This window comes from Balaenoptera borealis, assembly GCF_965194805.1.
Source record: "Balaenoptera borealis genome assembly, chromosome: 6".
In the NCBI taxonomy this organism is placed as follows: domain Eukaryota; kingdom Metazoa; phylum Chordata; class Mammalia; order Artiodactyla; family Balaenopteridae; genus Balaenoptera; species Balaenoptera borealis.
In genome coordinates, this window is record NC_138863.1 from 71,403,751 (window position 1) to 71,426,790 (window position 23,040).

General features: G+C 38.6%; 1 protein-coding gene across 7 annotated transcripts in view; it reads left to right on the forward strand.

Annotated features, from left to right (window-relative positions):
• Positions 1–688: 688 nt before the first annotated feature.
• Positions 689–23,040, forward strand: part of RBMS1 (RNA binding motif single stranded interacting protein 1) — a 206,540-nt gene continuing 184,188 nt past the window's right edge. For 3 of the 7 annotated variants that reach the window (XM_082395366.1, XM_082395363.1, XM_082395367.1), the window contains exon 1: positions 690–917. In XM_082395366.1, coding sequence (XP_082251492.1) covers positions 843–917 — 75 coding nt within the window. In that variant the 5' untranslated portion in view covers positions 690–842. Of the gene's footprint in view, positions 918–23,040 lie in introns of all 7 variants that reach the window. The other 4 variants (XM_082395370.1, XM_082395360.1, XM_082395369.1 and 1 more) reach the window with 3 other exon arrangements.

Genomic DNA, 23,040 nt, shown 5'->3' on the forward strand with positions numbered 1-23,040 from the left:
ATTGGGCGGGGGGGGGGCGGGGGGCGGGAAGTGAGAGATGAATCAGATTTCCTCCTCTTTCCCCCTTACCTCCCCTCCCCCTTAAGGAGATAAAAACTCATGAAAGCAAACAAGGTGTCCACTCTGCAGTTCTTAAGCTGGGTCCCCCCAAAGAAGGTGTCCACTCTGCAGTTCTTAAGCTGGGTCCCCCCTCCCCAATCTACCCCCACCCTCCACCCCCAACACAAAGCGATTCGGGCTCCCAAGGCTTCTGCCCGTCAAGCCTGGGAGGTGAGGAGTGGTTAAAAGTCAGCCCTCACCTCCAGCCGGTCCCGGCTCCGCGGCGCCCAAGCCCCGCCCCCGCCCGCCCTTCCCCCACGGCCTCGGCACGCCAGCCCCTCTCCCCTCTCCCAATCGGGCGCACCCACCCCAGATGCCGCCTGGCACCGAGCGCAGCCGCCGCCGCCGCCGCCGCCGCAGCACTTTCCACTTGTATTGATCACCTCCCGGCCCCGCTGAGCCTGCTCGCCGCAGCGGAGCGCGGCCGGCGCGCCAGCCCTTGGCAGCCCCGGAGCACTCGGGCTCCGGGAGGCAACTCCTTGCGAGCGCCCTGTCCGGGGTGCCCTCTGCGCTCTGCAGTGTCTTTCTCTCTGTCTGGGAGCAGAAGCAGGAGAAGGAGGAGAAGGAGGAGGAGGAGGAGGGGGAGGAGGAGGAGGAGGAGGAGGAGGAGGAGGACGTCTGGTCCGGGCTGGGAGGTGGAGCAGCGGCAGCCGCCACCGCCGGAAAGGGAGAGGCAGGAGAGACCGAGACTTGGAAACCCCAAAGTACCCGCGACCCTGCACGGCAGGCTCCCTTCCAGCTTCATGGGCAAAGTGTGGAAACAGCAGATGTACCCTCAGTACGCCACCTACTACTACCCCCAGTATCTTCAAGCGAAGGTAAAGGGGCGCCGGGGGCGGGGGGCGCCGGGGGCGCGCGTGGCTCCGGTCCGGGAGGGGCACGCGGCGAGCCCCCGCCGCCCCCGGTGGAGTTGATGGAAGGTTGCTAACTATAGCGCTGGCCTGGGCGAAGCCCGGCGGCGCGCGGGGCGGCGGCTGCCCGCGGAGCGGAGTGCGGGGATCGGGTTACAGAAAGCCGCGGGGGGAGAGACTAGACAGGAAAGAGCCGCCGGTCCCTTCCTGGCCCGGGAAGCGGGGAGGGTCGCGGGCCGAGCGGCGCCCCTCGCCGACCCTTGGCTGCTCGGCCGCCGACGCCTGGGGCCCGCGGCAGGACCCGCTGGCGGCGCGGATCTTCGAGCCCTTCTCCTGGGTCTCGCCCGGCGAGCAGTAACTCTCGGCTTCCCTCGGAGTGGCGCGGAGCCTCCCACCCCCCGGGGACGCCCCTCAGCCTCCCGCGCGCGAGACAACTGGGGCTCGAGGCGGGGGACGGGACTTTTTCCTCCCCGCCTCCGGCCCTGCGCGCCCGCCCCTCGCCGTGATCTTTGTGCGGTGTGGCACTTCACCTGGTTACTGATTTCTACTTTTACGCTGTTGTTTTGGGTAGAAAAGTGGCCAAAGTTCACTCAGCGTTCATTGATGTCCCTTTTAATCTTCCCTGTAGCTTCTGCAAAGGAGGGACAATGGGCAGATTTCGATGCAGAGAAAGAAGTGACTTAGTATTTAGTTTAGAGACATACTACCTTACATGTTTACCACAGATCGATTTCCAGTGGTGCTTTCTCAAAAACGGCCTTGGAACACGCTTAGGTAACACAGCGGATGACATGTAGTCATACAAATTGCGACTGGCTTTCCAGGGGCCCTGGGTACGTTGTTAGTGGGCCTATCCTATTTTGACAATAAGAATTTGATGCCTCCTGAACTCGAAAAAAAATATTGGGTCCATGAAGAGTGAGGGTTTCACTGCTTTGGAAGCTTTTTCCCACAGTTTGGGAGGGCGAAAGTTGGATGCACCAGACTTCTTCAGCAATTAGCATCTCTTATCTTGACTCCTGGTGCCCTTCTAGATCACAAAAGATGCAGCCTCTGAACTTTCTTTGGGAGGCTGTAATCATGCCCTGCTTGCTGGCAGAGGGCATTTCTGGCCTGGTGCAGAGAATCTCTGATTCAACCTTGATCAGCTTTTCTTTCTTACAAGTGTGTGTGGTCCATGTTATGTACCTACATCATAGTTTTGTATGTGTCCATGTAAAAAGGACACTTGTTAGCATAGAGACCTGAAATTTCTTAGCCCTCAAGGGCCTCATTTTCACCCCTCTCCCCATTTTCATTTTACTTTGGGTCGCCACAAAGCGGCAAGATGGTAGCAGCAAGGGTACCCATCATTCATTCTTGTGTGGTCGCTGCTGTATTTGTTTTCAGGGAGTGGAGGGAGGTACCCGTGTTTTGGTGAGCTACACTGTAAATATAAGTTGTTCAAAGAAATTTTGAAGTGTAATCAATGCTCTACCTTTTAGATATCATATATGTTTAATGCACTTGTTTAAATTATGCAGCATTGGGTACCTAAAAGACAGCCTATTCAACACTTAACTATATGAATAATAAATAACATACACTCAGGTGAAAAAGAAAAAAAGGCCATGTTTCTACAGGCATATTCACCTTAGTAATTTTTATGTACCATTAGTAAGTTAGAAACCAAGTACGTAGCATTTAATATAGCTAATGCAATGCCATTTGGCTCTTTTTGCCCCGTAAATAATTGAAGAGAGAGACAAACAGCAAGAGCCTGCTCTAGTAATTAGGGTCGGATCCCAGAAAGCTTTAGGGCCCATTTTCTGAAAGTGTGCTTCCTGCATAAAGCATTTAATATTGATTTGTGTTACGGTAAATGACATTCTCAAAACATATCTTGCTGTTTCTACTATGAAATCTGAAATCCTATTATTCTGAATCTCTTTGTTTCCGGAGAAAGACATACATACTCACTTGACCTATATAACTTGGTATTAAAGTTTGATAATTAAATCTAAATTCCCTGTTGTAAAGTATCTTGATTATCTCAGGAAGAGGCATCTCCTAAAATGTAAAGCGACTAGATGCAGATTTTAGGTAGCATAGTTCAGAACACATAGCCCTTTTTGTCTCCCTTATCTCATCTATCTCTTGGTCACATGGTATTGTGAGTCATTAAAAAAAATAGAGACCTGATTTGATTTGTAGTTAGTTTAAAAACAAGTGTTACCTAATCTACCTAAACAGTTAATAAACTGACGTAGAATCTGTTGTCTACAGTGATGATCCTTGCCTCTGTGTGTGTGTGTTTTAACCTTCCTGAAATATGGGATAGAAAACATCACTGTTTAAAGTACAGTGATGTGTTTGCTAGACAGAGTTGTTTTGAAACTTCTGTGTGGAAGCTATATCAAAAACTGAGGGATGGCACGGTCGTTTACCAAGTGATATTTGACTTAAACTTGTGATCAAGAGATGGATGTGTTTTGAATTGAAAAAGAATAAACAGATGGGATTTCTTTTCATTAGAAGGAATAGATACCAATGAAAATGGCACTTGAAAATGAGTTTTGTTGCCATACCGTAAAAAGTTAACATATGTCAAATCATTCTTCGTATGTTAATCATCCAGAGTCTGTTTTGAAAAAATTTAGTAATTTTTCTCTATAAAAATATATTTGTTACTTCTGCATTCTACTAACAATCAACAACCAAAAAAGCCTGTGGAGCTAGATTACAGTGTGTGACCATATTGGTATGCTTTGTGCTTTGACAGAAAAAGATAATTATTAGAAAAAGTAATACAGCTGCATTAAACATAAAGTAAAATTGAGGATGTTATAGAAAGGAAGGACATGGGTGGGAATGAAGGAGACTGCGAAATTTTCATAATGCCTTAGCATAGACTAACAGAGATTGCAAGTAACCTGATTTTACACGCTTGTTGAGTTTTTTGTATTTCTCCGTTAAGGATGTTCTTATCACAGCAGGGTTCTCTTTATCACCTGACACATTCATTCTAAGATACAGGTTGATGTAGCTTCATAAATATAAGCACGTATTGTTCTAAAGGATTTTCTAAATTATTAAGTGGCATGCCATATTACTAAAAATTAAATTTGGTATCTAATACCAAATTCCTGTGTATTTTCAGATACACAGGAAAAATTCTGATAATGTAACATATTTTAATTAACATTTTGTGTGTAGACATTTTCACTTATTGCAAGGCAATCCTTGAATTCTGTTTGTTTCAAAGATACCATGATGTACGTTACTGCCAATATGTGTATGCAAATATTTATGGAAATCGAAATACTTATTCTAGTTCTTCTGAAGAAAGGGAAGTACAAAATGTTCTTTACATGGTTAGCTAATATTTCATACCAGCTACAAGCAGTTTGACACATTTGTGTCTTTATTCATAGTTATATTGTTTTGTGTCCTAAGGAAATGTTCTACACTAGAGAAATGTTTGTTTCTAAAACAAATTTTTGTTTTAAAGCCATTTTTGTATAAGTGTATGCCAAAGAACATACCTGAACCTAGCTTCAAAATCTGAAAAATAATGAGTAATATAATTTGGTGTTCTATTAGTGAAGCTACTAGAAAAAAAGCAGCTTTTCTGAATTGAATTTTTGGGTACATTAACATTCTGTTGAATTCCTTAACTTTTCCTTAGTCATAGTCAAATGAATATTGTATCAATCTGTTTCTCCAGGAATGAGGGGTCATGATTTGATACGTGGAACTACTGAGTATATTAAGGTGAATTGGAGGTACAGTGGCATGATATTAAAACTTGGGTTGTTCTGTGTCTTGAGAAGTAAGTACGTTTGTGAGATGAATAAAGTTTGCTTAAATGCATCAATACAGTAATACAATATTTTACATGATGAATACACCTTATTTCCTTAAGCGAGTGGGATATTGTGGCTATCTGGAAGTGGTGTTGGAAGGCTCAAGGTCATGGAAATGCTAAAAAATCAAGGTGCATTATGATGAAATATTATAGCACCCTTCCCCTTGGATAGCCATTTCTTTTGAATTTCCATAATACATATTATTTTTTTATATGTTGGGAGACAAATCTTATGCTCCTAGAACGGAACAGGGAAAGATAAGTGAAGAGAAGTAGGAAAGTATTCAGTCATTTAGTATCAGTATAACTATATATACCTTACATGTTTGGCAATCTTGGCTTCGAATTTAAATTCAAATATGGGCAATTTCCATGTAATACACTTTCATGAAAAACATTTTTTTAAGCTTTACTGACATATTTCTCAGACTTTGTATTTTGCTTAGTGGTTTTTTGGAACTTTTAAATTACCCCAGCTTACTTAATGAGTACTGAAATTTTAAGTCGTAGGTCTTTAAAGACAAAGGGACCTTTTTCCCTTTTCTTTTTACTAAAGAGGGAGTTGCCAGAAAATAAAATTCTTTTTTTCCCTTATGTCTGCTTAACCAATAAAAATCATGTGAGGAAGATCTAGAATGGAGGTAAAAATGATATGGACACCTAAATGTTGTTCATTCTTTTTAAAGATGAAGAATTTCTTGTCTAGTTTGTTTTTTCTTGGATGCTCAGTTCCCTAAAGTTTATTTTCCCCAAGCATGGTGTCCTTATCCCACACTAAGACTCTCTTCAAAGGCTATCAGCCCTCCCTATTTCCTTGCTTGATTTGCAGAACAGTAGGTGCTAAATAAATGCTTGTTAGTGACTATTATTATTCTGAATAAGTACATGCAAAATTTTCTTAGACCAGAAAAAAATTATAGACCAAAATCTACGAATATAATAACTCAGCCTGATTTTCTAATGAAATCTCAATATAGTTTGATTTGAATGTTAATTTATTTTGTTCCTATAATGAAAACTTCAAACATTTTATGAAGTAAGATCCCTAAGATGAATCACATATCAGTTGATCCATGCTTAATTTATGGAATCAAAAAGTGCCTTTTCTTTTTTGGCAGTCTTTATTAAAGAATATGGTGCCAGGAAAAAAAACTCATAGTATTATATCAAAGAGGGAAATGTTACATGTGATAAATTGGTGACTCAGCCTGTCTTTGCCTCTTATTACTGGCCCCCACCAACACGAGTCAAACATTTTTCTGCTTAATTTTCAAGAAAATCCTTATTTTTCATAGTATTTCAGATGTGGTAAAAACATTTATTCATTTAATGGATAATAAGTAAAACATAAACTAGCATTGAGGTGTTCAGAATTATAATTATCTCTGTTACTGAGCGTTGTATAACGTTAAATATGACATTCAGCCACCTAGCTTTTTATCTCATTCATTGGGTATTACAGGAATAAGCGGGAACATATCCAGTTGTTCTTAAGTGGAAGTGTTTTATTCAATGTAACATCGCTTATTTTAAAGAAAGTGTAGTAATGATATGTCAGTGATTTAAATGCAGTGCCATAATATTTGGTACAAAATTAAACCATATATTCAAAATTGAACATTGGGCTTGGGGATTTTATGTGGAATGAATGTAAGTGTTCTGGTTTCTCTGCTGTATCATTTTAACGAGTAAGTAGTAAAACCTGGTGGAACTCGGCTATGCCTTGGGAGAAGCAGCACTTGGATGATACAGACATTTACCACCGGGAGTTTGGTCAGATGGTACACAGCAAAATGTCTTCTTAGATTGTGTGTGTCAAACACACATGCAAATTTGAGCATGCACACAAATTTGATAACAGAAACTAAATAATTTCTTAATCAGGTAGAAATGTGGGGAAAAGTGTAAAGAGAAAGGTGACAGCCAAGCCAACCAGCTAAACATGTATCTCACATATTTGAATTCCTTATTTTTGCTTAATGCATCTAGTCTCCTTAAAATAATTATATGAATATTTAAAATTTTCAAACAAACATTGGAAAATAAGTGTGTCAAAGATGGTGAGAGAGAAAAAGGGGGCAAAAATCAACACCTCGACCTCCTAGAGGAGAAAATGTTCAGTCTAAAACTGAACATTGTCATTCTCCATACATTGTCTTTTAGCTAATTCTTCAATGGATGCATTTACCATTTTAGAGCATGGAGAACAGTCTTCTGGATGACAGATATGAAAACCTAGATTCTAAAAGAGAGATTAGATGCTTATATCAACAGCTAACTTGCTTATAAATCTGCTACTGTAAACACACAAAATCAATGTCTGGTGGATGACTGCCTACAATGGCTGTAACATCTGTATTCTGGAATTAGGCTAAATTTTAATCTGGTGTTTGTGGGAAATTGCTGAGGCTCATGAAGGGCTAAAATACTAACTAAGCGATCGTATTTCCTTAGTGACCCCAGAGCACCATTCTCTGCATTTGATACTGGGAAAGGTTAGGGAGTGTAATATCTGGTCCCTGCTCTCCAGCTGCCAGGGAAGACAGAATAGACACAATTCAAGACATAAGCAAAGGATATTTACAAAATAGTACACCCAGGAAGGCAGCATACCAACCAAGGGTCTGAGTGACAGGAAGGCACTCAGATCTGTATGTGGGATTAAATACAGTGCCATGTGTATTGTGAGAAAAAGTAAAGTGCTAATAAAAGTTCTAGTAAACCTGGGAATTTTAGAAAGAATTGGGCTTTAGATTAATGAATGAAAATTTCTTGAAATGATAGTCACCATTGTTTTGTATATTTTCTGCTCTATAATCCTTTTATGACTACTTAGAACTTTAAAGAATATCGCCTTTTTGTACTTTATGTTAACTCCTTCTCCTCAAAGTTTCATATTCAATTACCTTATTTTACATTATTATTTTTCCAGTTTTATGCTTTTAAATGTGCTATTAAACCCACCTATTAGGGTTGTGACAGGCCGAGAATATAATTCTTAAATGATGACATAATGGTTATATAGAAATATTACATTTATTGTTTAAACCATTTGAAGTGATGTTTATTTCTCCTAATTTATTAGCCTTCTTTGGAGTTTTGTTATGTTGCTAATTACATCTTTGTGTGCCTGCAATCTACATGGTGATAATGTGTCTATTGTGAGCTGGCATTTCTTCAGAAAATAACAGATTTTTTTATTATTCCTGATCTTTCCTGGTTATAGCTTTTTATTCTCTTTATTTGGTCATTATCTATCTTTAATTCTTTTAAAATAAGCTGTTTACTCTGCAATGGAGCTAAGTCCGTCAGGAGTCATATTATCCTCTGGCCTCAGTGTGAGACACAGAACCTATCCCTCTGGCTACCCATTGAACAAGTGCTGTTGGGCTGCTGGGTCCAGAAAAAGAGCAATTTCAGGGATGGTTTTCGTGCAACAAAACTAGATCATTTCACTGATATCATAAATAATTTTTACTGATCTTGAAGGAAAAATGCATCATCTTCCCAGCTGTGCAAGTGGGTGGGCCTTCTTTACATGATACTAGTTTTGTTTTTTATAAGTTGAAAAATTTACTAATAAGAATGGGCAGAATTAGATGGATATATCATGGAATTCTGTGCTTTTTCTGAACTTGAGTTTCTTGGGGGGGGGGAATCAAAGTTGCCGAAAAAGAATTTTAGATTATAAACTTACATCTCTGTTATACTTAAGCTCCTCAAATGACACGATACTATTTCACCTGTTTAACACTTTTTAAACATGATGATTTTGAGACTTATAATTGGGAGTATGTTTGTGCTGGAAAACCACTTAAACCCTTCCTCACCTGTAGAATAGCAATGAAATATTTTCGCAGTTTGAAATAAAGTCTCAGATAAAATATTTGGTTACAAGGAAAAGTAAATCATATCAGAAATTTGTAATACCACCAACTTTACCTTTGTCTTCTCAACAATAACTTGGATTCATCACGAAACAGGTTTTTGACAAATGCAGACATTTACAGAAAGAAAAATTTGCCAGTTTTCAGGTCATTAACTGAAATACTCCCCAAACCCTCTCTGCTTCCTACAGAGCACAGCTTTGATTAATTGCATTGTTTTAAAAATGGAAGCCTTAAAAAAAACAATTCCTAATCTCAGCTCTTAGGTTTTATTCTACATGATTATTTGCATACCTTTATTAACAACAACAGCACAGAAAGAACTGGCTAGCAGAGAAACTTCTATAGCTGAAATTCTATAGCTGGGCAAATGATATTTTTTAGAGCTCTATGTGATTTGCTCTGTGATTGGGTATACCTTATCTTACAAGCGGATTGTTTTTCCAACAGGTTTTGTTCCCAAAAGTTCACTTATCAATTATTTAGAACTTGAAACTCATCTAGTATATTTCATATATAAATTGTTATCTTTAATGATAGGGTCCCCAGCCAACCCATAAGAGCTTGTGAAAGTAACCCACTTTATAATTCACATACACTTGTTCTGTACTGGTCCTACCATAGAACCAAATCATCACAAGGGGACAATGTTTCTTGGAGGAGGGGGGGGGGTGAGTATTCAGAGTTGGAATTCGGGGAACCCATCTTTGCCTCCTTTAGGGGCATGAGGAGTTTTCCCTAACTCACCTGAGGGGCAGTGGGAAGACGAGTTCCCTTAGTCCCTCAGAAGGAGTTTTGAGCTTCTAAGACTGGGGGCCGGGTTTCAAGAAGAGATGGGAGGTGTGGCTTGTGGAGTCACGTGGGTCAGGGATTTGCGAAGCTGGGAGTTGTGGGTTCGGGAGCTTCTTGCTGAGTTAAGACCCTGGGAGACGTCCTCGCTCCTCGCTCCTCGCTCCTGAGACTAGCTCCCCGCTTACTTGTTTTCTTTTCCTGTGTTGGCCTCACTGATAATCTCTTGTTCCCTTTCCTCCTAGCCCACCCCCAATTTTCATAAAGCAGTCCCCGGCTTTCTAAGAAGTAGGGCTTTTCATCCCTAGCTCGTCACTGACTAGATTACTACAGCCTCACAAGCTTTCCTTGTCTTCTCTAGCACGGAATCAAGCAAACAGCTCTTGAGACTGGTAACAAGAAGGATATCAAAAGACAAAGAAAACATTGTTCAATATCATCACTTCTCTTATTTTCACCAGGTCCTGGTCCAACAATGGTTCATAACTCTTAGGGGAACCTCAAACCTTGAGAATCTGATGATGGCACATTCCCATTAACCTCAGATTTTTACTGAGACTCAGCCTGTAGAGCACAGGTTAAGAATCCTCCCCTGAAAGGAGGGCAAAAATGGGACCAGTCTATGCTTTAGAACACGACTCAGACCATAGATCCCTTGGTATTTTGTTTCCGGATTGCGGCTTGACTCTGGGGTGAAGAGCTAGACAAAGCCCAAGGGCCTGCAAAGTAGGAATGGCAAGGGTCCAGGGGGTTGGGCAATCTCAAAGTGTGCTTCCTCTTTCCCGTCTCCTTTTCCCCCACTCCTTCCTTCCCCTTTCTCCTCCATTCCTGCTTCTACCTTTTGTTCTTGCGCAGTAACAGTAGTGCCACTGTGGACTGGCTTCTGACCAGCTACACGTTTGTGTGCCCAGTGGTGAATCTGCCAGGATGATGGCTGCGTACAAGCTACTCCCACTGCGTCTGCCCAAGTCAGGGACCAAGTGGGTTTGACTTAGTTTGGCTTAAAAAAAAATCTTTGCTACCTCTTAATGCTACAGATTATGATTAAGAATTTGCTAATTACAGTTCCCTCTTTGAATGGGATTTTCTTTCTGATTCCTTATCCAATTTTATATGGAAAATTTTAATAAAATTGTATTTGGTAATGTATAAGTGTTATAGAAGCACAGGCATGATGTAATACTTTGAACAAAAGAGAATATAATTAGCATAATAAAAAGTGTTTTGATGCCAAATGTGTGCTCTTAATGAGATTGGAACTTAAATATGACATAGTGAAATGGTAAGCTGCATACAATTTTTCTGTACCCATAATAAAATTTAAAATCATATGTAGCCATTTTTTTCTGTTTCTTGAATATTTCACAAAAATATTCTTTATCTAAAAATAACCACAAAAGTATTTTTCTGATTGGCAAAAGACTAAAAAAAGGTGTGTTTCTTACTTGGTAATAGTTCCTCAGATTTTAATTTTAATAGCAAAAATCTTAAATGTTGATTTCGATTGCTTTTTTTAAAGAGTAGATTATATCTTAACATATAAATAGGATTTCAAATGACAGTGTTCTTTTCTACCCCTCTGTCTCTGTCACCAAATTCAAATTCATGTCTCAGCAGTTCGGGATGTTCTTCGGTGCGTATCCTTTGAGCCTTCAAAATTTGATTTGACTGTGTGTTCTGACGATAGCTGGTTCAGATAAGCACATGGTGATCGTCATCTGTGTGTCTGGGCCCTAATGAACATCTGCTTTCTAGGGTGCCACAGGAGCACCTTTCTTTGTTTCCTCTTCCTTTGCCTTTTTGATTTGAATCTTGTTAAACCCTGCAAATGGGGTTGTTTTTCAGTATGCAAATACTCCTATCTCCCTTTTTGGAAAAGAAAAAAAAAGCGCCAGATATTTTAAACATGAACGCGTTGGGAATTTAAAAGGAGGCTGCAGGAAGCAAGTGCACAACTATAGTTCTACTCTTGACCACTCAGACATGTTGTACTAAAATCATCTAGCTGAGACCATAGAGTTGGAGCTACCTGGTGGGCAATTTAATTAAATTCAACAAACACTGAGCAGGCATTGTATTAGGCCCTGGAAGGTGCAAATATGTAAATGAGGCATGATTCTTGCCATTGTGGAGCACAAGATAATTTTATTTACTTGTTTATTTAAAATTTTTATTTGAGGTAGAACATATATATAGTATAGCGCACACATTTTAAATATATAGATTGTTATGCTCATGTAATGGCCACCCGGGTCACTCTGTGACATTTCCAGCACCCAGAAAGCACCCTCATGCCTCTTCTCACAGTTTCCTCCTCAAAGGTATCTGCTAGTCTTACATCTTTGTAGATTGGTTTTGCCTATTCTTTTTTTCGTTAGGTGTTTCGTATTCACAGCAACCTTGCACATTAGAATCACCTGGTGAGCTTTTATTATTTATTTATTATTTTTTATTTTTGGCTGTGTTGGGTCTTCGTCTCTGTGCGAGGGCTTTCTCCAGTTGCGGCAAGCGGGGGCCACTCTTCATCGCGGTGCGCAGGCCTCTCACTGTCGCGGCCTCTCTTGTTGCGGAGCACAGGCTCCAGACGCGCAGGCTCAGTAGTTGTGGCTCACGGGCCTAGTTGATCCGCGGCATGTGGGATCTTCCCAGACCAGGGCCCGAACCCGTGTCCCCTGCATTGGCAGGCGGACTCTCAACCACTGCGCCACCAGGGAAGCCCTTGCCTATTCTTGTACTTCATAAAAATGAAGTCCTATCGTATGTATCCTTTTGTGTCTGGCCTCCTTAGCTCATCAACATTTTGGTTTGATTCATCCATGTTCTTATGTGTAACAGTCGATTTCTTTTTTTAATGCTATGTAGTATTCTATTAGAGAATATATCACGATTCATTTATCTGTTCTACTATTAATGGGCATTTGCATTATTTCAATTTGGAGCTGTTATGAATAAAATTGCTGTAATTATTCTTGTTCATACCATTTGGTCAACATATGCATTTAGTCATAAGAGAGGAACTGGTAGGTCACATGATATGTGTATGTTCACCTAAAATGGTAGATATTACCATTTTCTAGTCCTACTGGCAAAATGTGAGAAAGCTATTTGCTCTGTATGTCACTAACACTTGGTATTGTCAGTCTTTTTAATTTTAGCCCTTCTGGTGGGTGGTATCTCATTATGGTTTTAATTTGCATTTCCCTGATGATTAATGATGTTGAGCACTTTTTCATATATTTATTGGCCAATTGGATCTCCTCTTTTGTGAAGTGTCTTTCAAGTATTTTGCTCACTTCTTAAACATAACAGCTTTATTGAATATAATTCACATAACATAAAACTCAACCTTTTGCTTGCTTTTTTTTTTTTATATCTTTATTGGAGTATAATTGCTTTACAATGGTATGTTAGTTTCTGCTTTATAACAAAGTGAATCAGCTATGCACATACGTATATCCTCATATCTCCTTCCTCTTGCATCTCTCTCCCACCCTCCCTATCCCACCCCTCTAGGTGGTCACAAAGCACCGAGCTGATCTCCCTGTGCTATGCGGCTGCTTCCCACTAGCTATCTATTTTACATTTGGTAGTATATATAAGTCCATGCCACTCTCTCACTTCGTCCCAGCTTACCCTTCTCCCTCCCCGTGTCCTCAAGTCCATTCTCTATGTCTGTGTCTTTATTCCTGTCCTGCCCCTAGGTTCTTCAGAACCTTTTTTTTTTTTTTTTAGATTCCATGTATATGTGTTAGCATACGGTATTTGTTTTTCTCTTTCTGACTTACTTCACTCTGTTTGACAGACTGTAGGTCCATCTACCTCACTACAAATAACTCAATTTCGTTTCTTTTTATGGCTGAGTAATATTCCATTGTATTTATGTGCCACGTCTTCTTTATCCATTCATCTGTCGATGGACACTTAGGTTGCTTCCACGTCCTGGCTATTGTAAATAGAGCTGCAATGAACATAGTGGTACATGACTCTTTTTGAATTATGGTTTTCTCAGGGTATATGCCCAGTAGTGGGATTGCTGGGTCGTATGGTAGTTCTATTTTTAGTTTTTTGAGGAAACTCCATACTGTTCTCCATAGTGGCTGTATCAATTTACATTCCCACCAACAGTGCAAGAGGGTTCCCTTTGCTCGCTTTTTATATGGGGTTGTCCTTTTTATTGGTTGTAGGTTTTTAAATAAATTCTGGATACAAATCGTTCATCAGATATATATGTATGAGAGTATCTCCTCCCAATTTTCAGTTTTCCCTTTCATTTTCTGATTACTATCTTTTAATAAATAGAAGTTCTTAATTTTAATGAAGTTCAGTTTATGATTTATGTTCACCGCTTTTTGTGTCTGTTTTAGAAATCATTGCTTACTTTAAGGTCATGAAGTTATATTCCTATTTTTTCTTCCAGGAGCTGTATTTTATCTTTCATATTTAGCTCTGCAATCCATTTCTAATTAATTTTTGTGTTTGTGGATAGGGTCAAGATTCATTTCCCCCCCCATATGAATATCTAACTGATCCAGCAGCATTTATTGAAAAGACATTTTCATTTTCCCCTTTGAATTTCAGTGCCGCCTTTGTTGTAAATCAGGTGACCACATTTATGTGTTTCTTTTTCTGGACTTTTTGTTTGGCTCTGTATGTATTCTTGTGTCAATACTACCTGGTCTTAATTACCAGAGCAATATATTAACTGTGTATTCTTCAAAGTGGCCATAACTATTCTAGATCTTCTACCTTTTAAAATAAATTTTAGAATAAGCTTATCAATTTTCATAAAAAAAGAAATCTGATAGAATTTTTATTGGACTGACATTGTCTATACATCAATATTGGGACAACTGATATCTTCCAGTCCTTCTTAATCCTCAGCAATTAAGTCAAGTTTGGGGTTTGGGTGGGGGGGTGGTAATTATTACATCACAAGTACATTTGGCAAAATCAGTTCTGATTTTCGAAAGATTTATCCAAATATATCATCTTTTTAATGTTACTCATTTATTAGAAAGATCCTGTATCCTATGAATTGCTTAAACCCTTAAATAAATTGCACTTTAAAGGATTATAAATAATCCATCTAAAAATTCAAGTTACACACCTCAGTGTTGGTTACTATGCAGAGAGAATGTCATTGTGTATAGTTTCATGTAATCTGTAAGAAGGATATCTCTTCTTATTTATTTATGAACTTACCAATTTTAAGTAACTGATAATAAAACACAATGGAAAATTATTGTTTTAAATGCTTATTTCTTAAATACAGCCGATGATTTCTTCAAAATTTATAGTATGATAGTTGGCATAGGCTCTAAGAAAATAATTCTTTTGAAGGGCGAGAGAGAATATTTATTATCAGGTAAAAATTAATTTTGAAAAGTAGCTTATAACTGAAACTTCGCCCTTAAGAACAGATGACATGCTTTTTGATTTTTCTTGAATGCATCTCAAAATGTAACTGTTTCTCCTTTATATTCTTTATTCTCCCTTTGAGGCTTCGTTTATTTGATGATGTGTCATCCAATCACCTTGTCTGATATAAGCATGATAATCAGCTGAAAATTAGTTTGTGTTTGGAGAATTTCCTAACATCCCCTGTGATTTTTTTTTTTTTTTTTTTTTTTTAATATACCCTGGATATTGTGAAAACAAAGGCTGGGAATAGATGTGCTTAGAAAGCAATAGGACATGCTGCTCTATGGGCTTCTGTTCCTTCAAACTTTTTCTTAGATGTTCTAAAAATCTCATATATATTTTTTTCTTGCTTTATATTTAAGGTTTTTAAGCTTTGATTACTGCCGACTTCAGCCAGCCAAAAACAACTACATAGAACTTTCAAAGCTTATTAGTTCTGGCTAGGTTAGCTTGGGTTGAGTAGGAGGTTGAATAGGTGACTTCTGAAGTCCCTTTCAACTCTAAATTTTATGATTCTGGGAATTTATAACATCCAAGAATCACAGAATGTTAGAACTAGAAGGAACTTTAAGATAATCTGATCCAAGCCACTCACTTTCCAGATGAGGAAAGCTACCCAAAGTGAAGAGACAGGAGTAGAGTTCCAGAGCCAGGGGGTGGGGAGTAGGGGGGGGTGGGGGATGGGGAGGGGGAGTGACAGGAGGGCCAGACCTCACATGACTGGCCAGTGCTGTGACCTGAAGGAGGGAAGGAAGGAAGAAGGCAGGCCACTCAGAGCTTTAGCAGCTATTCCAGGAAACTTATCAGAGGTTGGACTGGGGTGTGAATGGGGCCAGCGTCACCAGCTGGTTTCTGATTGGAAACCAATAGTGGTCACCCTGCCGGCCAGACTTCTGCGCTTCCTTCCCCAAGCACGGCCACTTCTCCTGGTTTGCCACAACAGTGTCCAGATCTGATTCTGCTTTGTTCTCCTGTTTTTAACCCTACAGGTTAGCTGGGTAGCGCTACCGTAGGTGGGCCCTGCTCATCCACCATGGCTTCTGGCCTATTCAAGGCCTTGTCTCCTTCTGGATTCTTCCTTTACCACATTCCTAAGGGTCTTTGTTTTCATAGCCCTGTGTCTGGGGCCAAAACCCTCTCACTTTTTCAGCACGCCTGGAGCCTTCCCATACTAGCAGGATACACTCCAGACTACTTCATTCTCGCTACACTTTCTCTGTCCTGCCATCACTACCTGCTGTAACCTGTTTGGTCACCAAAACAACAACAACAGCACAACCCAGAGAGGCTCTGATTAAGCACCTCCTTTCTTTGTTGAAGCCAACCCTCTCATTCACCGCTCTGATGGGAACCACTTTCTTCCTAATGCCAAGCACTCCACGTTAGTCTCTAGTATCTCTTGTTTTTTTCAGGAGTTGTTTGAACATAGTTGACAGCCTTCTGCATTTATATAGGATCGGGTTTCAGGAGCTCCATTTTAGTCAATTACATAGAAGACCTCAGAGAAAGAAAACACACAGTAGGAGGCATCAACAGGTCCATTGTGCTACTTGGATACAGCTTTTCCCTCATGCTGTTTGGATCATATACTCATTAAATACATTAGCTGGAAAGAACATGCCTGGCCATATGCCTCACTTTAGGCAAATCAAATACAGGAGAAATTGGGATATAGTAAGCAAATAAGAGAGAATGATTTTCCCACAGTTTACAAAACGTTCTTCAGTGAAAATGCCTCCCTAAGTTCACTTACATATTTCTAAGTCTTTGACAGAAAGTATAACTTAAAGTTGAGCCATCAGGAGCCATGGCCTATTAAAGAGTAATTAGATATTAAGAGAAATCGTTTGTGAAATAATTTCTTAAGTCAGTTGGAAAGGGTGAGTTTATTTTGTCGTATTAGGTTTACAACCAACTTCTGAGGAATGCATGATTGAGCAAAGGTACAACTGTAGTAGCCTTTTGTGTTTGTTTTTTTTTTTTTCTCACTGCTGCAAAAACCCTCAGTGCTGATTGGTTCAAACCTTATGGGTTTCCTCCTACTAGTGTGTGTCATCGTGACTGGTGAACTCTGGAAGCCATGGATCGCGCAGAAGGAAATGACAGAAAGGCCTGTGGGTGATTTAACATCATCATATTAGGGCCACTACCTTATCTGCAAGGAAAACAAATTGTTTGTGGACCATTAGTAGTTGATAAGGGTCACAGTCAAGGAGGTTTCCAGTGTGGTGGTGTTTTTAAAGATTGGGGAGAGACGTGCCTTTTTAAAACATCTTAGGGTGCCTCTTTTACAGAGCAGTTGATTTCTTGGGCCAGAAAGTTCTGTCAGGTGGAGTGAGTGAATCATCTTTACACAACATGTTGCAAAGCAAAACGAAACGAAACAAAAAAACACCGTGTTGCTCTAACATATTTGGCTAGTAATAATGTGTGTGTGTAAATTGCTCTGAGTCTCTCCCAAAACACAGTGGTAGCTTTGTGTTTGAATTTCCTTTACTTATTTAATTATTGCAGGAAAGATGGGCCTGCTTGACACTTTAGAAGTCATGCACATTGTTTGTCTAAGTTAAAAACATATGTATTCCATCAGAGTGACTTAAAGGAAAGTCAGGGTTCCAGTAAGCACAGGAGTAATTATTATCCTTAGAAACAGGGAATTTTTTTCTGATCCAAGTTTACTTCCTAAACTAAATGTTTCTGTTTTTAGTAACCTTTTATCTAACTTTTTCAATATGTCACGAAGCTTTTGAGCAAAGTTTACTCATGTTTTAAAGAATGTACAGGCCTATTAAGGCAGCTATATCTAGTTCTGCATTGGTTATTATATGCTTACTCTTGGGCAGCTGATAAAATCTCATTTTTAGGATGTTTAAAATATGGGGACGTAAGAGTTTACTAATTTGATCTTTCCTCATTCCTTATTATATGTTAACTTTCACTAGGTGGAATTTCATTTAGACTATATGTAATAAATTTCATTATAATGTAATATAATTTACATGTTGGGAGATAAGATGGAACAAGTCAGAATATCAAGAAAGAAAAAGCATAGCATGAAGTTTTATGTGTATTTAAACTGAATTTAGTAACAGTTTAATATATCATTTTGTTAACAGTTATTTGTGTGTATCTTATCTCCTTTATAAGAATGTAAGATTCTTAAGACAAGAAATATGCCTTGTTCATTTTTTGTGCCTATTACAATGCTCTGCACATAGTAGGTAGTTAAATAAATGTTTATTAAATTGAATCCATGTCTATTGTTTACTAATATGATAAAGAGAAGTATGAAGCACAGCCAGAATTCTTTAGGGGTGAAATGCTAATGCTTAAAATACACACATGATTACGATAAAAACGGGTTTTTAGTCTAAATTACCTAAATAATTTTCTCAATCTGTAGCTTTACTATTAGACTCCTTGTTTGTGCCTAGAAGGCCATCACTACTATTAAGCTAGTTTGTCATTGTCATATCAGCATTTCATGAAGTACAAAAACAAAATATTCAAGTTAAATATAACAAATGTAATGTGTATAGAAATGAGAGGCCCGGACTTCCCTGGTGGCACAGTGGTTAAGAATCTGCCTGCCAATGCAGGGGACACGGGTTCGAGTCTTGGTCTGGGAAGATCCCACATGCCCGTGCGCCACAACTACTGAGCCTGCGCTCTAGAGCCTGCGAGCCACAACTGTTGAAGCCCGTGAGCCACAACTACTGAAGCCCGTGCACCTAGGGCCCTTTGATCTGCAACAAGAGAAGCCACTGCAATGAGAAGCCCATGCACCACAACGAAGAGTAGCCCCCCCTCGCCGCAACTAGAGAAAGCCCACACACAGCAACGAAGACCCAGTGCAGCCAAAAATAATAAATAAATTAAATAAATAAATTTTTAAAAAAAAGAAATGAGAGGTCCATTAAAATGAAAATTTTACTTGTAAGTTTTTGAATAACATATGGATGGGGCATTATTATTGAAAAGCAATTAAATATTTTAAAAGGGCTACATTTCTAAGAACGATGTTTTTTAGGATTAGCTGGAGGTCTCTAAGGGCCTAGAACTGTGTCTGGAAGGGTTTGTGATTATAGTTGTCAGGGTTTTGACAGGAAACATATTGCATACTCAAACTCGGTATTCAAGGGATGTTTAATAAACAAGGATATTTACACATGTGTTGGCAGGACTTAGGGAAACCACAAAGGGATAATGACATGTTCTGAGGCCAGCAAAAGATGGGTATTTTTACTACACAGGGTCTGAAGGGCTAGAGGTGGGAGCAGTTCCCAGAAGCTAGAAGGGGAGCCCTGCGAAGAGGGCTGCCTGAGAGGAGCAGTGACCTTAGCTGAGGGCCAAGGCCAACCTAGGTTGGGCAGACATCCCTCACTTCCCTCCCATTTTTGGATCTCCTGCGAGTGCCTCCAACTGGAATCCGTAGGAAGCCAGAGGGAGGAGGGTCCCTCTGATGCAGGGCATTATGGGTCAGCTTCTCAGGGCACAGAATAGGGTGGAGAAGGTGGAGAGGCAAATGGAGGAATGGGGATCAGTAAATATTTGTCAAATAAATAAATGGCTGCTTACTACTTTTCTTAATGAATAGTTTTCTTTTTCCTTCAATTAACAGTGCTACTTATTGCCTTCTTAAAAATCTGTATTATTCCTTGAATGAGCTAAGCAGTATTTAGTAGAGTGCCTACTATGTGCAAAGCATTTTGCCAGGCCTGTTGCTATCAATAGCAGATAACTTTCTAAGAAAATTGTCTGCTAGTGGAGTTGTACCTTGCTTTACACAATAGATAGATATTGAAAACAACCAAACAAGTGTTGACATTAAATACTTTGAAGTGGCATTGTAAAGTAATCCAAAGCACCTCATTTCAAGTAAATTTGGGAAGATTGCTCTTTAAAGCAATCCTTTAGTGCAGCTCTGTCCAGTAGAACTTTCCACAATTATGGGAATGTTCTATATCTGCACTGGCTGATGCAGTGTCCACTGGCCCTGTGGAGACTATTAAGCACTTAAAATGTGGCTTATGTGACTAAGACACTAAAAAGGTTTAGCCACATGTGGCTAGTGGCTCTCATATTGGGCAATACATCTCTAGTAAATTCTTAAGGAAGTATGGACTACCTGATTTAATCTTTGTGTGAAATCCATTTTGAAGTAAGAAGTTGGATCCTGCATTTACAGATTTTCAGATTGCTAGTCTCCATGTATAGGAACCCTGCAAATACTGGAGACCAGAATGTAAAGGGAAAAAAAATCAAAAACACCCAAGATGGAGTTGGTCCTAAAGCTTTTTGGCTAGTAAAAGTAAAGCAAAAGATGCAAAAACCCTTTTATGTTATATAGGATATGCTTTACAGATATAGGTTATGTTTATTTAGACTGAGTTATGTTTAAAAATAGACCATTGTGTCCAGGTTTCTCATCATTAAAAAGTCTACTTCAATTAAAAAACAACACATTTATTTCCATAATGTAGATATTCTGTACCATACTAGTTGCTTCCATTCTTAGGCAATTGGTTACAAAGAAGATATTCAAAGAATGAAGCTAGGAAGTCTAGTATGTACCCAGCTAGAAGAAAATATGATATTTATCATATTTTATCATTTATATTTTATCATTAATAATGATATATTAAAGGTGTATATATCTTCTCTTTAAGATCTTGATATTTAGAGTCTTCATTTTTTGTTTATTTTCTTGGGTTTACTGTATATATATAATATATTATATACATATAATATATAATATATATTCAGCTTTATGATAAAATCTGAGATTTCTCTTGGCCATTTTTATAAAGTTTTCTTCTTTTTAGCCTGTCTTTAGAAATCTGCATTACACTAAGTCCAGAATCTGAAAAAACAATCACTTGAAGTTCATAATTATTCCATAAGGAAAAACAGATGATTACATCATGGATATGACATATTACCTGTAATGCAACTGAAAATATTTTTCAGGGCATTAAGTTCATGGATATTTGGTTTCTGATTATTCTTATTCCGTTCAAGCCTACCTTTCGCCTGCCTTTTCTACATTGTGCTTTATTTGATTGGTCTTTAGTAGGCCATAAGAATTATATATGAGACTGTGCCTTTTAAAGTGAACAAGGTCTAAGGTCATTATGGCAGATTTTAAAAATGACTCTTGCTGTACAAACTCAAGAATGTTTTTGTTTTGTTTATTGTGGTAACATATACATAACATAAAATTTACCATTTTAACTATTTTTAAGTATATAATTCCGTGGCACTAAGTACATTCACATTGTTGTACAACTATCAGCACTCAAGAACATTTTTCAGTCCCTAATATTGAGAGGTGATGTTTCCAGTTTCATGGAGATTTTTTTTTCTCTTCTAAAAAGAGCAACAAAATCATCCACAAATTCTTGTTTGTGTCAGTAAGGAAACATCTGCTAAAATCCTGTCAAATGGCATTGTAAAGTGGTATTAAATTAGCATAGCTACTGTAAGCTTGTTCATCAATATACAAAAAGAAGTTGCTGAAGTAACTTTTAAAATGAAACGGCACTTTAAATAGGAAAATGCAGTTATTTGGCCTCTTTCCATTTCATTTTTGAAGGAATTTTGTCAGAAACCCAACAAACACTATAGACCAATGATATGGTATGTGCTGAAGAAAGGTGTGGTTTAATGTATGGGATATATCACACTTTGTGACTCACCTTCCTTTAATGTATTTTTCAAGTTTGTATAATAACATCCATACTTAAGCTTCCTTTTTTTATTCCTTTAATTGAGTTCTTGAGATGATACTAACAGAGCAATGAAATTTTAACTCACTTTTATGTGTGATAAAACGCATAATTGACTCATAATATTTTGGGAAATTATAAAAGATAAAACCAGCTTTCTTCCACAACATGAGTTCTGCCTACTTATCTGTTGCCATAGTAACCAGGTAAACACTAATAAAACCAAAGGAGCATCAAAAAAGTTTCTCACATCATTTGCATTGAAAATTCTTCATGGGACCTTTTAAAAATATTATCTGGGTAGGGGAAGGAAAGATTTACGTAATGGAAGAGAAGTCAAACTTTATTTGAATATAGAAAGAGAGTTGAAGGGGTAGAAATCTGTATTGCTGAGAAAGGAGTTTTCAGAGCAGACTGTTTCTGGTATTTTATACCAATTATGTGCAGCTATTGCTTTGAATAAATTTTGCTGCCCTGCTGAGATTTCCTTTTTACAAATCCTGGAGCAATTATAAGATGGAAGTCTGGAATGTATAAACAATGTCCTTTGAACAGTAAATGAGTCTCATTCTTATAAAACTCAAGGGTAGGAATGTACTACCTTTTATTCTGTTTCTCTGCCTTTCCTTCCTCCGTAATCATTGCACAGAAACTCGTGTCTACTTTGAGTGGACAAAAACAGGAATTTTGACTAGAAATTCTTTTGAAGTATAATTTCTATCAAACTAACAAAATCTCTCCATTGCTATAACACAATAAACAGTATACTTAATAACTGTTCAGTATAGCTATTGATTATATATTTCTATATCTCCAACCTTAGCCCAACAAACTGTAATAGATTACCTTTTTCTATAGACCTGGAAAACAAAATACTGCCCCAAGTCAGTTTCGTGGGGAGAAAAATGACACCCTTAGAGCATAACATTAGGCTGAGTTTCCAAATGTTAGCTTGTTTTATGTGACAAAGCAATCTGCACTAATCATGGCAAACATATCAAATCCTAAAAAGAAGTCAACTGTCACTTGGAATTAACTGTAAAAAGCCTGAACTCCATTATTTTGCTGAACTTACAGACTTTATACAATGTTTACAGTAAGGTTTGGAGAGTTGCCTAGCATTGGAATATATACAATTAAACAACACAGTGGAACGGCCCTTTTATGTCAGCACTGCTAAAAGACCGCCATTATGCTCACATGATAGTCATTCTTGGAACTCTTAACATAAACAGGAGTAGAGAACATTCATTTGTAATTCTGTCTAAGTGCATGTAGGATTTTATTTTATTTTATTCACATAAACCCGCATGGAAACTAAAGATAGCAATAATAAAGGGATCACCGAATGAGAATTATTTCTTTGTCAAAGAATGTCATACTTTTATTTTGTTTGCAACTGAGCCTAAGTACTCAGG